General features: G+C 40.9%; 1 protein-coding gene across 2 annotated transcripts in view; it reads left to right on the top strand.

Annotated features, from left to right (window-relative positions):
• LOC119661245 (homeotic protein spalt-major) overlaps positions 1 to 16,711 on the top strand; it is a 110,945-nt gene that overhangs the window by 73,086 nt on the left and 21,148 nt on the right. For both annotated transcript variants that reach the window (XM_038070484.1, XM_038070483.1), the window contains exon 4: positions 9,216 to 9,260. In XM_038070484.1, the coding sequence (XP_037926412.1) occupies positions 9,216 to 9,260 (45 nt within the window). The remainder of the gene's footprint in view (positions 1 to 9,215; positions 9,261 to 16,711) is intronic.

The following is a 16,711-nucleotide window of genomic DNA, read 5'->3' as shown; positions in this document are numbered from 1 at the left end:
CGCGTTCAATGTTGGATGGAAAATAATGTGTGCCACCGCCAGATACCATGGACTTTTCTACAAGTAGGGGAAATTGTTGCACTTAAGGATTTTACGTTCATTACGAAATTGAATAAGAAAATTGATTCAGCATGTATCAAATTAGATAAGTTTCAATTCTCATCTTGGAATGAATGAAATTGAATGACGGCAATGACTAGAACATCCTAGATATTCTTTAAATGATACCTTGAAGGCCACCATCTCGAAGTAGGTGTTTATGCAGAACGGTATATAAACACACATTCAGTCATAAATTATGACGTATCTTTAAAGTGGAGCGCCTTTACTTTCTCTCGAAATATAGCTGCAAGTTGGAAACAAATCACAAACTTATTTAATTATGTCCAGATCTCCCATAAAATAACAATTTTCCTTGTGACGAGCCCATCATATGTGAAAAACCCGTTGGAGCAACCGAGATGGTTGCTTTTTGGGGATTATGTTTGAAATGAAATTGGGTGTGAGCCTGCGACTCACATCATATTTGCAGACAAATATGTAATGATTCAATGTTGTATTATTTTTATCCTCTTCGACGAGTGAACCAGACTGACTAGTCACATCAACATAAGGATTTATGACAATCTTGGCAATTCCATATGAGTCTGAATCGCTATCTGATTAAGTATCCCTTGTGTCTAGCATACGTTCATACATATGTCATTTAGTAGGGAGATGATAATTAAACCTACTATGTATTTTTTGGAATACTCCTTAGTTGTGATTAGAGGCGGCGAATAGCTGGAATTCTTTGTTAATAGATACTGAGAATTCTCATAATTCCATTTGAGTGCGATGTGTATTTATTTGTAGTGTCAATGTGTATTTTTTTGCAATTATAAAAGGGCTAATGGAATAAGCTTGGATGTAAGTTGTTATTATTATCAAGTTGTTTTTAGTTTCTATGATGGCTAATATGGTTGCAAATTATGTAGCCGGTTATAATATTTTATGTGATGATGTAAGTGTCATTAAGATAACACGCACTGTTTCACCCGGTACTGTCCTGTATCCGCTACACACCCTTCAGCCGGTATACCGAACTTATCTTTTTCTGGTTTACCGCATTAGCAGGATGGTTATCACCACCTACAAGCACATTTAAATCCTTAAATATTGGGCATCATCCTTGCTAGAGATGAAATAGCTCAAGTGTCCCTTCAAGCTCAACTTCGACTATTAAGTTTAGGTATCTGAGGATCGATTTTAAAATGGCCCCCTTTTCTCTCACCGGGCTAGAAACACCACTTCCACTATGCACGCTTTAGATATACTAGTGAACTATATGGGACTTATTCCAGCAGCCAAGTGCAGGCTTTGTTTTGCATCTCGTCCAATCCCCGAGCCGTATTACCTACAATTTGCCCACAGATTTTTCGTAGTTCCTCCTCGGTCACTCCAGAGATCGAGAAGATTTTCTGTTGAACCGTTGACTGAGTTAAACTTTTTTCGTGTTGTGGGATATTATTTTGACGACGAGTCGTGAGCTTAGGTGGTTTCTACCCACGAATATTCCTCATTACAACCTTGTAGGAAGCCGTATCATCTTCTTAAGGGTAGTGGAAAGGTCGCGTTAGTTTTGCTCTCCAGTCCTCTAGCAAAAACTAACCTTTTCACCGTCATTCCTTTTGTGGCCTCCTTCTAAAGTCACTGGGAATGTCTCGTCCTCGAAAGCTCAAGTGTATTAGCAAGCTATCCTATTTATTAACTTTTGTTGGGCATTAGAATTCCGTCTCCGTGTTGCTAATTTTGAGGAAAATGGCTGAGCTATTTTGTTTAGCTTTCAATACCAAGCTGTCTAGAATCTCTTGATATTGCGCTAGTGTTGTACTAGGAGAACGTAACAACTGTAGATATGGGCGTGGCACTCGGGGATACCATAGTTTCTTATATGCCTTGCTTTCCACATGCCTCACCCATATAGCACTAATTTTGATAAAGTTCACAGGTTACGGCCACGTTCACTTTCGACTTTTAAATGGTTTGCAAGAGCAGGTCTTGAGCTGCCTGTATCAGCGTCATTTAGCACTACCGTTTAGTTCCCTCTTATATTTCGGACACTTGGCGCCATCTGCAACGTGGATTTAGCATTGCTATCTTCTCCACACTTCGTACACCTTTTCATCTATGATTATTGCATGTTGCTCTCAAGTCACACATGATCCAACCTAATCTTACTTTCAACATCATCATCAACGACGCAACAACTGGTATCCGGTCTAGGCCTGCCTTAATAAGGAACTCCAGACATCCCGGTTTTGCGCCGAGGTCCACCAATTCGATATCCCTAAAAGCTGTCTGGCGTCCTGACCCACGCCATCGCTCCATCTTAGGCAGGGTCTGCCTCGTCTTCTTTTCCTACCATAGATATTGCCCTTATAGACTTTCCGGGCGGGATCATCCTCATCCATACGGATTAAGTGACCCGCCCACCGTAACCTATTGAGCCGGATTTTATCCACAACCGGACGGTCATGGTATCGCTAGATTTCGTCATTGTGTAGGCTACGGAATCGTCCATCCTCATGTAGGGGGCCAAAAATTCTTCGGAGAATTTTTCTCTCGAACGCGGCCAACAGTTCGCAATTTTTCTTGCTAAGAACCCAAGTTTCCGAGGAATAAATGAGGACTGGCAAGATCATTGTCTTGTACAGTAAGAGTTTTAACCCTATGGTGAGACGTTTCGAGCAGAACAGTTTTTGTAATCTAAAATAGGCTCTGTTGGCTGACAACAATCGTCCGTGGAATTCCTCATCGTCTAATCTTAGTTTTCCCGCGGTAATCAGTTTAATCGCTGCTTTACCGGTAAGCTAATAATAGCACGTGTTTTCCTCATCCTCTTTATCGTACTTTCTTCTATCCCGCTAAGATTAAATTGTTCGCTTAGCGCAATACAGATATTTTCCTGTGATGCAAACTCCGCTAGGTCCCTACACTCGATTATTATCTTTTGCTTTCGAGATCCCGCTTTTTTCCTTGGACGAGAAAACTATCCGCTGACTTCTTGCTAAATTTATTCAGCTCTAACATCATATTCTTCTTAGGGTCCCTTACATGTGAAAGGGAGAGCAGTATTTTTTTCACAGAATATAACCATGTGGGGTTTCAAATGAAAGGGCTCAACCATTACTTTTCGAAACTGATAATATTTTTGATACCGAGTGAAATATAGGAGATTGAGGAGTCAAAATATCACTTTCGAAAAGTGTAACAGGTCTTGTTCTCAGAACCCATCCAACCGAAAAATCTGATAAAAAAAATCACTGTGGTGCATCTGAACAAAATTCAGACCCCAAAATACATCCCGTTCCGATATCTGCACAAATAAGGTTATTAATATTATAATAGCATATTGTAGAGATTTAGCCGAAAACCCTCCTTAAGTTTATGCTAGAAGCACAAAATTTGGCAGTGGTATAGAAGGAAAATAAGGAATAGCTTTGGGAAATTAAGGAAATCCTACAATTATTAAAAAAGTTAGAGAATCGCAGGGAGAGGCTTCTTTTAGTTTTTTAATCATCTATATATCAATTAATCGAAACAGACATATGTATGCATTTGTATGTACCATATATGCTTTGGGATACTGCCTAATTCAGGTAGATATATTCGTACATTAAACCGGCGGTATTCAATGTACGTACTTTATATGGAAATATGTGTGCTTTTGTGCAAGAAGTAAATCAGAAATATGTGTACTATCAATAATAGGCAATTTTTGATTTGTTTGTTGTTTAGGGTGAGTATAATATCTACGTCTAATATGCACGTATATCTAGCAGTTTGAAAAAAATATGAAAGAGTATTTTGCGTTTTTAGCCATACGAATGGAAAAATGTCTGCAGAAAGTTTCTCATATAAGATGAACACAAACCTTTATACCCGAAGCATGAGCTTCCGATATTTCGACTTTTTTTGGGTTCGCTTGATGCGACTCATAGTATTACCCAAGTCTATCAACTCTAGGCCCAATTTCACTTTTATAAAGACGTACATCCTTTTTTTGGAAATGATTATTATTTCCGGGCTGAGCACTTTTTGTCGCTTCGGTGCATTTTGCTGCCCACTTTTATATGTTGTTAATGTTCCGGTCGTAATCAGGGAACTAACAACTTGTTAGACAGGAAGGGATTTACGAGCACCGTTTCCACTCCATTTCTCCGCATTCCCAAATACCTTATGTTAGGAGGTGTCAGCTCTGCTTCTCGCGTGTTTTTACTATATGACGCTTGGGTTTTTCCCTCCTCTGCCCTAATATCATCATCACCATCAACCCGTTCCCGTTCTAGGCCTACCTTCGTAAGGAGTCCCAGCACGCCGGTTTTGCACCGAGGTCCACGAATTCTATATCCTTACAAGCTCTCTAGCGTTTTTGCCTGGTGTAGGAACTCCATCTGAGGCAGGGTTTACCAAGCTATATTTTTCTACTATAGATATTGCCTTTATAGGCTTTTGCGGCCGGATCATTCTCGCCCATACGGATTAGATAGCCTTCGTACCGCAACCTGTTGAGCCAGATTTGATCCAGAAACAAATGGCCGTAATATTGCTCATTTCGCCGATTTATAGGCTGCAGAATCTTCTATCCTTGTATAGGGGACTAAAACTTCTAGCGATTTTTCTCTCGAACGCAGCTAATAACCCAAGTTTGCGAGTAGATACATAAGGAATAGTAAAGTCATTATCTTGTATGCTAACAGCTTTGATTTTATGGTGAGACTTTTCTAGCGAAACAGTTTTTGTAAGCTGAAAAAGTATCTGCCCATAGTATGGGAGAACTTACGGCCCGTATCCTTGATGAACTCACAAGGTTCAGTTCACCCCCAGTGAAAGAATTACTGTTACAGTTTGTTGCTTTCTACATTCATTTTTTGCAACAGTAACTTTGATGTCGATCTATATTCCTTTTCGAGTACCGCACTGATTCTTGTATGAAGGGGGATATTGCTGTGCTCAGCGGTGACTTTTCACGGTTCTAATTCCAATGAAAAGGATCCGATATGAATCTCATTCCTGCTCTACTATTAGCAAGGCACTACGGTCTCTGGATATCGACGGCTAGCAGCCCATACCGCTCTTTCCAAGAGCCACCAGTACCCTGAACATAAATCAATTTACAATTCTAAAAACCGTTTCCTTTGTTATATAAGAGGAAAGTATTATACTTTAAAACTACTTCGGCGATAGCTATTAATGACCAAGATTTTTATGTATACTAAAAGGTAGCAGAAGGGGATTCTACCAAAAGGATAGGTACAGTATGACGATGCCTTCTTAGCAGTTGGCTCTAAATTCAACTTACGCGACATGTTAATCACAATCAATGCAATGTACGCCAAGATAAAATTCACCAAAGAAGTAGGTGAAGTAGGTGAAGGTGAATTATCATTTTTGGATATACGTAGCTATCAAATGCTTAAATGGGCACTTTTCATTCAATATTTGCCGGAAGCCGACAAGGATAAAGAGGGCGATTCCAAGCACATCTTTCTATACCGACAGGAATATATGGACATTAGACGATTACATGATCCGCCTATTATTGACTACCCCTCTCGTGACAAAAAGTATTAAGAAGGAAAAGGAATACATCATAGCGACAGTAACCAAAAACGGTTATGATAACGGTGTGGTAGAATCCACGCAAGGAGGAGCGAACCCCAGCAAAAATATACAGAAGTGTAGACTTGCTTTTATCATAGTCATCTAGTCAGTGATAGATCATGATCTGCTCGAAAATTATGGCGGAGTCTGAAACGAATTGTTCTACATATCCAAAAGTAAGGAATTTGCATTTTAAATTGAACCGCTTGTACTGACAGTGCAGTCTAGCTGGTTGCTCGGGAGTAGAGTAGGACTGTGAGCAACCAAGGATGTTGAAAGATGCGAAGACTTCAGCTTCAAAGCTTTAGTCATTTATGTGGGGTGAGGACTGGTAAATTATGGCTCTCCTTCTATACAAAGGAGTTCTACAGAGAATATTTATTCATAAATTGAGTTTTCTTGGAGGAAATGCGTTGATAGATTTCGGACGGGAGATAGATGAGGTTACGAAAGTTTAGGGAATGGGCTGGCGTAAGGTGATCGCAAACTTCCTGAATTGTATCAGTACATTGATGAGCCGTATAGCCAATTGTATTATTTGAAACTTCCTCCGCCAGAATTGAAGTTCGGGGGCAATGATAGGCGGTGGGCGAATGGCTCGATCTAGGGATTTGATATCAAGGCTGATGGCACCGTAGTTACTGATGACTTCAAAATTGAAAATCGACATTAAGAGAAATGCGTCTGTACTTATTCCTGTAGAACCGGATGAATATCCAAAAATTCAATTGTTTCCATTTACTTTCAAATACTTACCTTCACTTACTTTAATTACCTTACTTTTCTAGTGAGACAATCAGCTCCTAAAAGTTACTTATTTGCTAAAAGATGAGACTGATTTGGAATAATTTGGAAAAGTAAAATTCAAACAAATAGTTGTTACACTTTCTGTATTAAATTGGTAATAAGTGTATTTTTCCAACAAACAAAGCGTGTATTACATGAGATAAAACAAGTTGAAAAACTAGAAGCTGGATGCTCCTCGATTAACACGTAGTGTATATGCATTGGTACATTATGTCAGAATATTCACTTTTGAGGGTTACTGACATTCAAAGTCGTAGAATCTGCAGTGATGCGACAACTTTGACCTATTATAACTTTGTCAGTAAATTTTCCAGTAAAGGTAGGATCTCGCTCGATATCATAACATATATAGCTGCAAAATTTAATGATTCTGAGAATAACTTAAGAGGGGGGGGGTCCCGCAGTGCATTACTAAAAATTATGTAAATTATATACTGTTATTAACTTTATGTGAGCAAATATCAGGGACCCCCCTTAAGTTCCACCTTCCCACTAGATTTAATAAAAAGCAACATTTTCACTTCTTTTTTTCATAAAAGTTGATAAATTTTATCAATGGGTATTGGACTAGTTTTGCATCAACCTTTGGTGATTAGGAAATTTAGTACTAAGCGAAATACCTCTTTGCTTTTTTCAAATGTTTTATCCATCATGGAGCTTGACAACATTTCGTGATTATATCAATTACCATGTATCCTGTATGTAGTCCCAAAGCTCATTAATGTCTTTTGGTGGTTGTTTAGTTTTTGTTTCAAACATGGCCAACCATTTTTTATAGGATTCAAATTCGAGATCTGTCCATACTACGATGCGATCTATTCCTTTACAGTTAAGGCGCCGTTACCATGCTCCTCCGTTTCCTCAACGGCCAGTGAATGGGTCTAGGCCCTTCTCGGTGCCATTCATTACGATCTGATTGGAAAGGATATACCTTGGTTTCACAAGAATAAATAATCTTTATATAGTAGCATAATGTCAAAGGTTAACATTTTCAACTTATCGCCGGAAAGGGTGAAGAGTTTATGGGATGCTACCCTCTTCAAAAGTGATGGCCCCTTTAAGGTTTTTTTAGATAATATCATGATTAATTTTGAATTTTCAATCCAAACCCTAGAGGATGAGGGAATGGGAAGAGGGAAAAGACCGCCGCTCTCCAAGCCGGTTAAAAAATGGCGGCGAACATGCTTCTTAGTCAGTTTTTCATTTGCTGTCTATCGAGTAAATCTGATTTCGAGGACACGAGATCCTTCCTTAAGGCTTTCCATAGGCCCGGTACTGAGTAAACGGGCTGATGGATGTCAGGTGACGAGCTTGGGTGATTGATTTGGTTACCTCTTCAACCTTTCTTTGCGAGCTTTGATCTATTTGAGATACTTTTTGCGTTTTTCGTTCCCTTTGCACAAATGACTTGTTAATTTTTCAAAACAGCTGCGATTTCGCTGTTTCATTCGCAGTTTTGGGCCTGAAAAAATACATCTTTGGTAACTGAAATTTTTGTTAATGCATTGGCACAAGAATAGTTGTTTGCCGCAAGACTCGCAAATATACACTACCAGATTTCATAATATTACAATTTTTTTGAAATTTCTATTTGACTATTCACGTATTTCTTGGAAAATTCGGAAGATCAATTGTCACAGGTTCTAGAGTAAATATATATTATATGAAATATAATGTAGCAATAAATATTACGTGCAATCTTTGTGCATAAAATATACATTTAAAGTGATTTCAAGTACTATTATCGTTCGTATTATTCTTTGGGCCAATTTTGTACCATATTATATATCAATGAATTTACTCGCCTTTACTGAATTTCTTCAAAATAAGGAAGTTGAGTTTTGGTGTTAAAATTTTAACGAGTAGAGCTGTTTAAATATAACTTTTTCTATATCAATCACTACTAGATGGGCGAATGTTGTTTCAATCCAAGCGTTCAGATACGAAAATCTCCTTTGGTTTTTAAATTCTTGGTAATGCGAAAATATCTGCTATTCACATATGAACACTCTAATAATTCAAAATCACTTATAACTTCTTTTGATTCACACAGTGCCCCGAATTGCCGCAACACAATAATGCCAATTATGAATTGACCTTTGTTTTGTTGAATTTTGAATCCCAGTTTCACCCTTAGTCAGTGGTCAAAAATTGATATAAATTGGAAAAAATTCATGAAATTGCTTTGAAAAATTCTGAAGTTAATTTGCAAAGTTCTGGAATTGGTTTAGAAGATCCTGAATTTGACTTCCACAACCTATAAATTAATATAATATTTATTATTTCTGCATAATTTCAACCTTATGACAAGTACGCTTCCTATCATGTATTACGACACCTTGCTTTGGGTGACCGTGTCCAGCCTACCCTTTTCTTACTATTTCTTGATAAATGAATTGGTTTGTTCAGGTAAAGAGATGGACTGGCACCTTTGATTGTTATTACTCTTCAAACTTTCCGCCATCCAGATATCTCTTAAGTTTAAAAGGTTGCAGTTCCATTTAGTATGATTGCTTGTGATTATTGGGGGTTATATAAAACTAAACTGCAGGAGACGCTGTTCAAATTAATAAGAGACACTCAACCCTTCCGTTAGTTGGACAATGACTACCATCTACATTGTGAGTTTATACGTGAAATCATCATGATAATTATTATTGTTGATTAGTAAAAAATCAAGTTAATTCATTAATTCCCAACTAATATAAAAAGCCAGAAGCCTTGTAATTTTAATTGCACTATCAATTATGTTTTCTTTTCAGAAGGAGGAAAACGAACACACTACGCTTCATTACCTCAGTAAAGACGTAAGTTTTATTTGCAAATAATATAAAATAAATTTCAATGTCATCAATTTACAGACATAGCGGCTGTGTTTATGTTAATAAAAATTTTTGTTTCAAACGTTTAAGAAATCACATTAGAAATCTCAAAATTAAACAAACACGTGCTGCACCCTGTGAATTTCTGGTATACATATGTTGTTTCTCAGACCGAGGTATTCACGTTATTTAATTAAGTTTTGCCGCTTTACTTTTATATACATAACACCAGAAACGTGGAGGAAGAACGTGAAATTAAATAGGTCGACAACATTTTAATATAAAATTATATACTTTCCTATCAGATGCAATTAGATTTTTATCGTCGAAAATGCAGGGGAATAGTTTTAATTCTTGCAATAGGTGTGGATACTGACACATTAGATACGCTTTACATTTAACCAAGTTTAACTAATAACTACTCGGCCAGAGCGTTATTCAAAGCTGGCAAGAGTCAAAATTTTATTTATCATTATCAACGCCAAGGAGACCTGATTCTACCATAGATTTTAACCAGGCAGTCTAAACGAAAAAATACAATCAGGGTTAATCATGGAATATTGCTTTGGGTTTGTGTCATTTCTCCTTCAAATAACGTGAAGTGAATAGACGCACTTTGTTACTGAGGTCATTTCCCTGTCCGAAAAAATCAAATTTGGATAAAATAAAAAAAATAGATATCAAAAGCTTCTTATGGAGGCCAGACAAAAATTAATTTTTCCAGATGAAGAGGAGGCTTATATGGATGGTCTTTGTGATATGTCATTTTGATAGTTAACCTCCTAATTCCTCCACCAGAAGAAAGGATTATGCGTGATATTTGACCGAGATTCATTCTTCCATTTTACAATGATAGTGTCCTTTACATATACACATTTGTTCATAAGACGGTTTTTCAGCTTGTAGACTACGCTCCTGTTTTTGTTAACGTTGCATCTTACTTAATCACACAGCATCTTACATAAATTGTTCCTCTTGTTGTTTTTCCGCCATATTTTACTCCTTCTAACTATTGTTCATCCACATCTTATCATTATATGTGCGTGTGTGTGCAAGCAAATTGTATGAATTCGGTATTATATCTCAGTGGATGTCATGTTACCCACTATAACTTTAGTATATTAGCACCAAAAACCGAACCTCCCATAGGCAAGACAATCACAGGTGTTCCATTGACTTCTAAACGACACATACTATGTTCTAATACTCCAATTTTAAACACACATCCAGGTAGTAAGCTATCACCAGTCAGAATGCTCATAATATTTCTGCAAGTCGTCAAAATCCAGCTCGCACTATATTTTTTTGGTTCGAGGAAAAATTTAATGTATCTAACGGCATTAAAGCTCTGGCATTTGATCTTATGGGAAGCCTGATCCCAGTTTTTGATAGCTGCATTAACCACTGCTACTAGTGCTTCAATTGTCGGTTGCAATCCCGGCATCGAAAAAAATAGTCCTATTTGGCCTACGCGACAATGGTCAGTAACCAGAGTAGTTTACCCGTCTGAAAGATCATTTCATACTATCCCAAAGGAGAAGCCAACTTTTGGTCTTTATCTGAATGTAGCCTTCTGTTCCAGAGCCTGGTTCTATTTTTGGGCCATTGGTATAGACCGCAGTATATTCCGCCAAGTGTTCTTCTGGTTCGTCCCAGTTTTTCTTATGTTTGAGAATAACTTCATATTTTCTACCAACCAGATATATGGGGATCCAAGATTCAGAAGGCATCTCATGAACTGGGTTCAGTTCTTTCAATATCTCTTCCAATGCTCTATGCCCCTTAAAAACGAATTAGTTTATCAGTTGCTCTCATTGCAGTGTCCTGAGTATTTACATCTAAAGGTTGCAATTGAATACTGCATCAATTGAGTACTGGACTAAATGTCGTGCCGGTAGCACTGGTAACATTGAGACACTTCATTACCGTGAGGTTAGTTTATAGTAAAAACTTTTTTCTTTTGCCACATCAAACTAAAAATAGCCACGTCTACAGTATTTATTACACGAGCGGGTGCACTGGAAAATAAAACCGATTTTTTTTTAACTGGGTAATTATCATCATCATCATCATCAACGGCGTAACAACCGGTATCCGGTCTAGGCCTGCCTTAATAAGGAACTCCAGACATCCCGGTTTTGCACCGAGGTCCACCAATTCGATATCCCTAAAAGCTGTCTGGCGTCCTGACCCACGCCATCGCTCCATCTTAGGCAGGGTCTGCCTCGTCTTCTTTTCCTACCATAGATATTGCCCTTATAGACTTTCCGGGTGGGATCATCTTCATCCATGCGGATTAAGTGACCCGCCCACCGTAACCTATTGAGCCGGATTTTATCCACAACCGGACGGTCATGGTATCGCTCATAGATTTCGTCATTGTGTAGGCTACGGAATCGTCCATCCTCATGTAGGGGGCCAAAAATTCTTCGGAGGATTCTTCTCTCGAACGCGGCCAAGAGTTCGCAATTTTTCTTGCTAAGAACCCAAGTTTCCGAGGAATACATGAGGACTGGCAAGATCATAGTCTTGTACAGTAAGAGCTTTGACCCTATGGTGAGACGTTTCGAGCGGAACAGTCTTTGTAAGCTGAAATAGGCTCTGTTGGCTGACAACACCCGTGCGCGGATTTCATCATCGTAGCTGTTATCGGTTGTGATTTTCGACCCTAGATAGGAGAAATTGTCAACGGTCTCAAAGTTGTATTCTCCTATCCTTGTTCTTGCCGTTTGACCAGTGCGGTTTGATGTTGTTGGTTGATTCGTCTTCGGTGCTGACGTTGCCACCATGTATTTTGTCTTGCCTTCATTGATGTGCAGCCCAAGATCTCGCGCCGCCTGCTCGATCTGGATGAAGGCAGTTTGAACGTCTCGGGTGGTTCTTCCCATGATGTCGATATCGTCAGCATAGGCCAGTAGTTGGGTGGACTTGAAGAGGATCGTACCTCTTGCATTCACCTCAGCATCACGGATCACTTTCTCGAGGGCCAGGTTAAAGAGGACGCATGATAGCGCATCCCCTTGTCGTAGACCGTTGTTGATGTCGAATGGTCTTGAGAGTGATCCTGCTGCTTTTATCTGGCCTCGCACATTGGTCAGGGTCAGCCTAGTCAGTCTTATTAATTTCGTCGGGATACCGAATTCTCCCATGGCCGTATACAGTTTTACCCTGGCTATGCTATCATAGGCGGCTTTAAAGTCGATGAACAGATGGTGCAACTGTTGTCCATATTCCAACAGTTTTTCCATCGCCTGCCGCAGAGAGAAAATCTGATCTGTTGCTGATTTGCCTGGAGTGAAGCCTCTTTGGTATGGGCCAATGATGTTCTGGGCGTATGGGGCTACCCGGCCTAGCAAGATAGTGGAGAATATCTTATAGATGGTACTCAGCAACGTGATACCTCTATAATTGCTGCACTGTGTGATATCTCCCTTTTTATGTATGAGACAGATTATGCCTCGCTGCCAATCGTCAGGCATTGATTCGCTGTCCCATACCTTGAGCACAAGTTGATGAACCACTTGGTGTAACTGGTCGCCTCCATATTTAACCAATTCGGCTGTAATTCCATCGGCTCCTGGCGACTTATGATTTTTTAGCCGATGGATTGCACGGACTGTTTCTCCTAAACTTGGTGGTGGCAGTATTTGTCCGTCGTCTTCAGTTGGCGGGACCTCCAACTCGCCGATGTTCTGGTTGTTCAGTAGCTCATCAAAGTACTCAACCCATCGCTCTAATATGCCCATTCTGTCGGAAATCAGATTTCCCTCTTTGTCTCGGCAGGATGAGCATCGAGGTGTATAAGGCTTCATCCTGCTGACTTGTTGGTAAAACTTCCGCGCCTGGTGCGGTTGCTTCCTGTACTTTTCTACTTCACAGACTTGTTGGTTCTCCCAGGCTTCCTTTTTCCGTCTGTGAAGTCGCTTCTCCGCTCGACGGAGTTCGTGATAAGTCTCTGCGCGTGCCCGCGTTCTTTGAGAATGCAACATTACTCGGTATGCGGCATTCTTCCGCTCCGTTGCTAGCTTACATTCATCGTCAAACCAGCCGTTCCGACTCCTTTTGCGGCTGGGGCCAAGTATATTTGTGGCCGTATCCATGATAACGTTCTTCAGGTGGTTGTGAAGATCATTAGTTGATGCTTCATCTCCAGGTCCTCTATTGACTGCGGTTATTGCGGCATCCATTTCCCTCTTATAGGTGTCGCGGAGGGTTGTGTTGTGGATGGCTTCAGTGTTCACTCTCACCTGATTGTCAGAGGGGATTCTAGGTGGTATTGTTATTCGAAATCGGAGCACCATGCCAACGAGATAGTGATCCGAGTCTATATTGGCCCCCCTATATGTTCTGACATTCATCAAGGCTGAGAGGTGGCGGCGTTCGATCAACACGTGGTCAATTTGGTTGAAAGTGGTCCCGTCTGGAGAGGCCCACGTATGTTTGTGGACTGCTTTCGGCGCAAACCAGGTACTTCCAACAACCATTTCGTGTGACCCTGCTAATTGAATAGTCCGCAGTCCGTTATCATTTGTTTTTTCGTGTAAGCTATGGGAGCCAACGTATCGCCTGAATACGGGCTCCTTCCCTACTTGGCTGTTAAAATCCCCAAGTATGATTTTGATATCATATCTGGGACAGGCTTCGGGGGTTCTTTCTACTGCCTCGTAGAAGGTATCCTTCTCCGACTCTGCAGTCTCCTCTGTAGGGGCGTGAACGTTTATGAGGCTTATATTTCTAAACTTGCCTCGCAAGCGCAGAGTGCATAGCCGTTCGCTTATACTTTCAAAGCCGATAACAGCAGGTTTCATTTTTTGGCTGACTAAGAAACCTACTCCGAGCACATGCTTTACTGGATGGCCGCTATAATATATGGTGTAGTGGCTCTTCTCCAGGAAACCGGTCCCTGTCCATCGCATCTCTTGCAACGCTGTTACATCAGCCCTATATTGGGACAGGGTATCGGCTAGCTGCTTATCAGCTTCATCTCTGTACAGGGAGCGCACGTTCCATGAGAAAATGCGCAAATCGTTGTTCCTTTGCCGTTGCCGGGTCCGTCGTTTTAACATCCGTCCTATCCGAGGCTCCTGTTGTGGCTTCGTAACATGTTGTTTTCCGTGTAGGGTTGTCATCCCTACCCAACCCCCAACCTGGAGGACCAGTTGGTACAATTTGTCCCGTTTTTAGGCGCGGGAGACTCGCCTTCATCCTTCTCCGTCTGCAGCTTTTCGTCAAGAAAGAGCTCCCAGCGGTCACCACGTGGAGGTGGAGATAGGGTTTGGTAGTAGAGCTGTTGGTGTTGGTTCAGCAGGCATTTCCCAGGTTTTATGCTCCATCGTGGGTACCAATCCACGTTTCGCCCCGGGACCTATACTACCCTTTGGGTAATTATGACACCTTTTAATTGCTTGTAGTGTTCCTTAATGTGCGTTGCAAGTAAGTTGTTACTTTTTGAAACTTTCGGGAAAATTTGACATAATTAAAATGAGTACCCCATACGCAAAACGGTTTAAAGCTGTGTTCTGCTGTTTACATCCTAAAGGACCAAAAATGTCCATTTCTGCGGAAGCCCGATATTTAAGAAAGTCGGATCAGTTCAGTCGCAAGTTGATTACTTGGTACAGTGAGACGAAAATGGTCGACGATCTACCTGGTCAAGGTTCAAGACGATCAACTACCAAACCTGAGGATATGGTGATCGTCTGAATATTCGAGCAGAATCCTCAACGCTTGCTGAAGTGAAAAGGCATCTCGGTTAGTCTGATGACAATAAAACCAAGACTGATTGCTTATGGTTACAGCGACGAAAACTTTTTTGAGCGAGAGTCACATTGAAAAATGTTTAACGTCTAACGACTTTTCGAACGTAGTTTTTACTGATGAAGCGTCTTTTTGAGCATCGAATAACCACAAGCGAGCGTGATCAATACAGGAGAAACCACGCATCCAGCACACTGTTAAACATCCGGCGAAGGCCCATATTTGGGCATGTTGCAGTAAACAGGGGTTCGGAAGGGGCAAGCAGGAAAATGGCACCACAACGTTGGATTGACCGCACAGTCACCTAATATGAATCCGATTGAAAATGCGTATACTGCCATGAAGTTTAAGCTTCGCCAAAAACGTGTAAGAAATATTAAGTAGCTACAGTATCATGTTCGTACCATTTGGAAAAGCCTGCCAGCCACATTGGCCGAAAATTTAATTAGTAGTATGCCAAAACAGTGACAAGCCTTGCAGGAAAACGGTGGCGATTGGACTTCCTACTGTGTGTGTGTGTGTGTGTGTTGGGGAGAAGCTACAGCTTCTGAGCACTCAGGCCGTGTTGGCCCATTGTACTCGCGTCCCCCGTCTAACGGAATATTCCGGATTCGTTAACGTATCGTAGGATTTCCGTTAGTGGATGTGATGCTACCCGTCGTAATTGGAGAACATCGGCACCAAAGATTTGATGCCTGATACGTCCATAGGCGGGGCATTCACATAGGAAATGCTCCGTGGATTCCGCTTCCTCATTACAGGAGGGACACGTATCATCTTCGGTAATTCCTATTCTGAACATATGCCCAGCTAGTGAATTATGGGCTGTCAGAATGCCCACAATACACCTGCAAGTCCTCCTGCTTTTCGACAGGATAAACTTTGCGGTACGTATGTTGGGTTCTGGCAGGAAAAGTTTGGTGTGTCGAGCAGCATTAAGGCTCTGCCACCTGTCATTATGGGAAACCTGTTCCCAGTTTTTGAAAACAGATTTAGCCAATGCTACTGATACCCCAATTGCTGGCTCCGGTCCCGGCATAGGGGAGATTGACCCCTCTTTCGCTAAAGCGTCCGAGATTTCATTTCCTTCTATGCCACAGTGACCAGGTACCCAGAGTAGTTCCACCGTATTGAATCTAGACATAGAATTCACACGGTTTCTGCATTCCTGAACGATTTTCGAGGTGATCAAAGGACTGCTCAATGCCCTCAGTGCAGCTTGACTGTCACTGCAGATTGCGATGCGCCTGCCCTTCAACCGCTCGTCAATCACCCAGTTTGCCACCCTTAGGATCGCATAAACTTCGGCTTGAAAAACCGTTGCATATTGTCCCAAAGGAAAAGCCCACTTCTCGTTTTTATTCGAGAGGTAGACTCCGGCTCCAGAACCCTCTTCTGTTTTTGAGCCATCCGTGTAGAAGACTTCCGTATATCCCTCCACGCATTCCTCTGGGTCTTCCCAGTCCTCTCTACGCTTCAGGGTAACTACATATCTTCTACCAAACAGATGTATGGGGACACGAGAATCGGAAGGCATTGTAAGAACTGGATTCAGTCCTCCCAGTAACTCTTCCAATGCTCTGTGCCCCCCACATCCGTTGTTTTCCCATAGATCTAATCGAATTAGCCTATGGGCTGCTCTCATTGCAGTGGTTTGAATAAATATATCCAGGGGCTGC

This window comes from Hermetia illucens, chromosome 1 (genome assembly GCF_905115235.1).
Source record: "Hermetia illucens chromosome 1, iHerIll2.2.curated.20191125, whole genome shotgun sequence".
Lineage (NCBI taxonomy): Eukaryota > Metazoa > Arthropoda > Insecta > Diptera > Stratiomyidae > Hermetia > Hermetia illucens.
Note: the sequence above shows the minus strand (reverse complement) of the source record. Positions and strands in the feature narration are given on the sequence as shown.